General features: G+C 50.3%; 1 protein-coding gene across 1 annotated transcript in view; it reads left to right on the top strand.

Annotated features, from left to right (window-relative positions):
* Positions 1-5,000, top strand: part of LOC310797220 (ephrin type-A receptor 3-like) — a gene marked incomplete at both ends in the record, with an annotated part of 146,449 nt that overhangs the window by 74,967 nt on the left and 66,482 nt on the right. Inside the window, 2 exons of the mRNA XM_083659570.1 lie at positions 574-729; positions 4,155-4,490. Of these exons, the coding sequence (XP_083515696.1) occupies positions 574-729; positions 4,155-4,490 (492 nt within the window). The remainder of the gene's footprint in view (positions 1-573; positions 730-4,154; positions 4,491-5,000) is intronic.

The following is a 5,000-nucleotide window of genomic DNA, read 5'->3' as shown; positions in this document are numbered from 1 at the left end:
TGTCTGTCTCCTGTCCTCTGACCCTGGGTGTGTCTGTCTCCTGTCCCCATATGACCCTGTGTGTCTCTGTCTCCTGCCCCCATCTGACCCTGTGTGTGTCTGTCTCCTGTCCTCTGACCCTGTGTGTCTCTGTCTCCTGTCCCCATCTGACCCTGTGTGTGTCTGTCTCCTGTCCTCTGACCCTGTGTGTCTCTGTCTCCTGTCCCCATCTGACCCTGTGTGTGTCTGTCTCCTGTCCTGTGTGTGTCTGTCTCCTGTCCCCATCTGACACTGTGTGTGTCTGTCTCCTGTCCTCTGACCCTGTGTGTCTCTGTCTCCTGTCCCCATCTGACCCTGTGTGTGTCTGTCTCCTGTCCTCTGACCCTGTGTGTGTCTGTCTCCTGTCCTCTGACCCTGTGTGTGTCTGTCTCCTGTCCTCTGACCCTGTGCGTGTCTGTCTCCTGTCCTCTGACCCTGTGTGTCTCTGTCTCCTGTCCCCATCTGACCCTGTGTGTGTCTGTCTCCTGTCCTCTGACCCTGTGTGTGTCTGTCTCCTGTCCTCTGACCCTGTGTGTCTCTGTCTCCTGTCCCCAGCCTGCAGACCCGGGACCTACAAGGCCTCGGCCACCGACGCCTACTGCACCAAGTGTCCCCCTCACAGCTCGTCTCACCTGGAGCAGGCCTCCGAGTGCGTCTGTGAGAGAGGCTTCTACCGTGCTGAGGCCGACCCGCGTGCCATGGCCTGCACACGTGAGTCACACACACACACAAACACACACAACACACACACACACACACACACACAGCACACACACACACACACACACACACACACACACATGCAAACACACACACACACACACACACACACACACACAGCACACACACACACACACACACACACACACACATGCAAACACACACACACACACACACACACACACACACACACACACACACACACACAGCCAAATACTACACTTCCAGTCATGCAGATTCAAGCATAGTTGACATTATTCAGCAACTTCATTTTTGTAGCATGTTGGTGTAAAACGACTTGAAGTTGCATTGAGCCTTGTGCTCACCTGGCTCACCTGGGAGCACGCGTACCACGAAGGCCCGGGCCTTGGCATGGCCGACCCGGGTTCGAATCCGACCCGTCCCCTCTCTCTCTCACCACCTTTCCTGTCTGCCTACTGTCCTGCCAAAATGCCCCCAAAAAATGATCTTTAAAAAAAATAAAGTTACATTGACCTTCATTCCATCAGTTAGTCATGGCAGACATGACGCATGTCGCTATACATCCATCCTTCCCTCCTCCTCCTCCTCTTCCTCAGCTGCTATTGGGTTACACAGCACTAGAGATACCTATATGCACTTTGGCTGGCCGTGTGGTTAGAGTCTGCGGATGGCTCACATGAGAGAAGTGATACTGGTGATACTCTGGTAGAGACTATATACATTTCTGTCTGAACCACATCCTCCTCACCAACAGGTTGAGATGGGGAGAGAGAGCGGGACAGAGAGAGATAGACTGAGAGGGAGAGAGAGAGAGAGAGAGGCAGTGAGGGCAGGAAGGACAGTGACATGGAGACAGAAGGAGAAAGAGACAGAAAAAGAGGAAAAAAACGAACCTGCTCTCTCTCTCTCTCTCTCTCTCTCTCACACACACACACACACACACACACACACACACACACACACACACACACACACACACACACACACACACACACACACACACACACACACACACACATAGAGACATACAGGAGAGACCCAAACCCATTATCAGTTAACGGGAGATTACACTCATTAATCGTTGCGGCAGGTGAGATGTGACAGGTGATATCAGCTGGAAATGAGTAACGAGTCGTTCAGACGTACACACACACACACACACACACACACACACACACACACACACACACACACACACACACACACACACACACACACACAGAGTCATCCTTGCTCCCCACTCAATCTTGTCACTCTCTTCTCGCTCTCCTGAGAAACGAAGATGAGAAAAGGTGAAATAAATAAACGGGTGAAAAACAGAGGTAGAGAGAACAGAACACGGAGAGGAAATCAGACTGTCAGCGTCACATGACCTCAGCGTCACATGACCTCAACGCCATAAACGGCAGCTCAGTAGCCAGGAAATGATGATGGGGCCTATAGAGAAGTGGGGGGCGGAGCAGGAGGAGAGAAGACAGCATTGAGCCACACCCCTATCTGCAGATTGATGACCCGACAGCTTCAATTATCCCCGGCGTGGCCTCCATCCCCTCCCCCATCCCCGTGCCCGGCGGTTCCCCGCCCCCGCTGCCCTTTAGAGAGGCTTGCCGCTGGGAAGGCTAATCAGGAAAAGTCCCAGGCTCGGCCCGCGGCCCCCTGGGGGTCCAGCGCTCAGCCAGGACCTGATGAGATGTCAGGCTCAATGGGTAGCTGCCACCTCCCACACACACGCCTTGCTGTGCCCCTCCTGGAAGCACACACACACAGATACGCACTGACACACACACACACACACACACACACACACACACACACACACACACACACACACACACACACACACTGACACACACACACACACACACACACACACACACACACACACAGTCACACACACTCACTCATGCTCGTGACTATGTGTCTGAGAAGTGCACTCATACATCATCAGAAGCATGCTAGAATCACATGTACAGCAAGTGTGACTACAGAGACACATAATGATCATTATAACCCGGTGGCTCTCGACGTGTGGTCTGAGGCCCACCAGGGGGTTCTTCAGGGTGTTCCAGAGGGTCCCCAGCAAATGGATGCATTGTTAAACTTCAGCATGTGACATTCACAAGGAGTTAGTCAGCACAGTTAGAGAATGCAGAAGGATGACTGTTTTGAGCCTAGTTTATGTTCTCTCTCTACCTACAACCACAGATAGTCATGGGATTCTGGACAAAATTGTATCTAACAAGAAAAAATGTCTTCAGATTTGGGTCCGAATACAAGATCTCATCAAATGGGCCGGTCCATGGACCTAATGTGGACTGAATTGGGGGTCCTTGATATGAAAAAGGTTGAGAATCACTGGTATAAAGTGTTTTAATGGGCTTTAAAGTAGAATGACGGCTGGTCATGTTCAGACAGAATACGCCTTTAAAACGTTGGTTATGAATTCACTGTTCTGCTTCAAAGAAAATCTGCTTCAAACCAGAATTCAAATATATTAACTATGAACTTCAGCACCAACAATTCTAATAACGGTATAATAATCAGAATTTGCGATGTTGTCAAGAGACACTTGGTGTGGCGGCTCCCTTGGAAATGATGGAGACATTGATTATGTGAGTTCAGAGGAAATCACCCGGGGCACTGTCCATAGATCACTAGATCACTGTCTATAGATCACTAGATCACTGTCTATGGATTACTGTCCATAGATCACTATTCATTGTCTAAAGAGCAGCTTCAATAGTCAGTTAACATCACATGCTGAAGTTTGGGCTCCCCACAAATCTGGACTACTGAAGATCATATGGATAAAATATTAGTTTTAAAGATGGATTTTAGCTTTAAAAGTCTATTGCCTAATATAATTGCTTTATTCTCATACCATTAAATTTCCAATTAGCCGATCTCTTTCAATCACCGTCCAGTCCTAAACTACTCATTAATCTACCGCCAAGTGTCCACCCTCTGGCTGGGGTCAGTCAATTCATTTTAAATTAAATCATGCAAATTTTGACTCCAAAGAGCTGCAATTAATTTGCTAATGATAGAACATCGAGCGAATGCGATATGTCCATTTGGGGAAAAGATTATCGTTCAATATTTGGTGATCTTGAAATGATAAGGTTCTATCTGTGTGCTTGAAAGATTTGACCTGCCATCTGGCAAAACTGTCACTTACTCTCTTTTTAAATACTCTATCTAACCCCACAGGTTACACTCAATGATGATCAATTAGCCTGGTCAAAACCATCCTGATAGAACCTGACCTCACATTCTCTGTTCCCACACAGCCATTTCAGTGGGAGGGACTACTTGCCTTGACAGACAACACCTTCAGCCAATCAGTGTCGCAAAAAAAACAACAACAAAAAAACAAACAAGATTTTTAGATTTTGATAAACTGCACTAAGACATGCTGCCCTGTCCTCCCTTAGGTCCTCCGTCCGCTCCGGAGAACCCCATCTCCACGGTGAACGAGACCTGCCTCACCCTGGAGTGGTCGGCGCCCCGGGACACGGGGGGCCGCGGGGACATCGCCTACAGCCTCCACTGCAGGAAGTGCACCGGGGACAACAGGAAGTGCGTGCCGTGCGGGAGCAGCGTCCACTTCGTGCCGCGGCAGTTCGGCGTCTCGTCCACCACGGTGTTGGTCACCGACCTGCAGCCCGACTCCAACTACAGCTTCACCATCGAGAGCCAGAACGGAGTGTCGGACCTGAGTCCTACGCCCAGAGGGACGGTGGTGGTCAATGTCACCACGTCACAGACAGGTGAGACAAGAAGCAGAACACAACCTTCTTTCCACCTGACAGCGAGAAGTTCCACTATCAGGAGGTAGCGCGTGTGGAGGATCATGATATTCCCCCCCAGTTCCCCTCCCCCCACGACCAGGTGCCCCAGACCCACCAGAGGAGGCACTATGGGCAGGACACTTAGGTTGCCCTTGCCAAATGTGCCTGTATGGATTGCCCGACCACGCCGGAGGTGACACGGGGGCTCGAACCTGCGGCCCTCGTGTTGGTAGGCTGGGAATGCAGTTTTGTTCGGATTTGTCCCCACATCGGACTTTTACATGGCAAGTGTGACATCACTGTAGCGCTGTGACATCACAAAGCTGTGCGCGGTCACATGTACATAGTCACATGTCTCACAGCAGGGGACCAATAAGAAGTGCGTATGACAGGCTGGTGATCATGACTAATCGGCCCTGTAGAGCGAATGTGTTTGTGAGTAGTGAGGTGTGTGTGTGTGTGTGTGTGTGTGTGTGTGTGTGTGTGTGT

The sequence above is a fragment of the Poromitra crassiceps genome (genome assembly GCF_964638095.1).
Source record: "Poromitra crassiceps genome assembly, chromosome: 23".
NCBI lineage: Eukaryota > Metazoa > Chordata > Actinopteri > Beryciformes > Melamphaidae > Poromitra > Poromitra crassiceps.
Note: the sequence above shows the minus strand (reverse complement) of the source record. Positions and strands in the feature narration are given on the sequence as shown.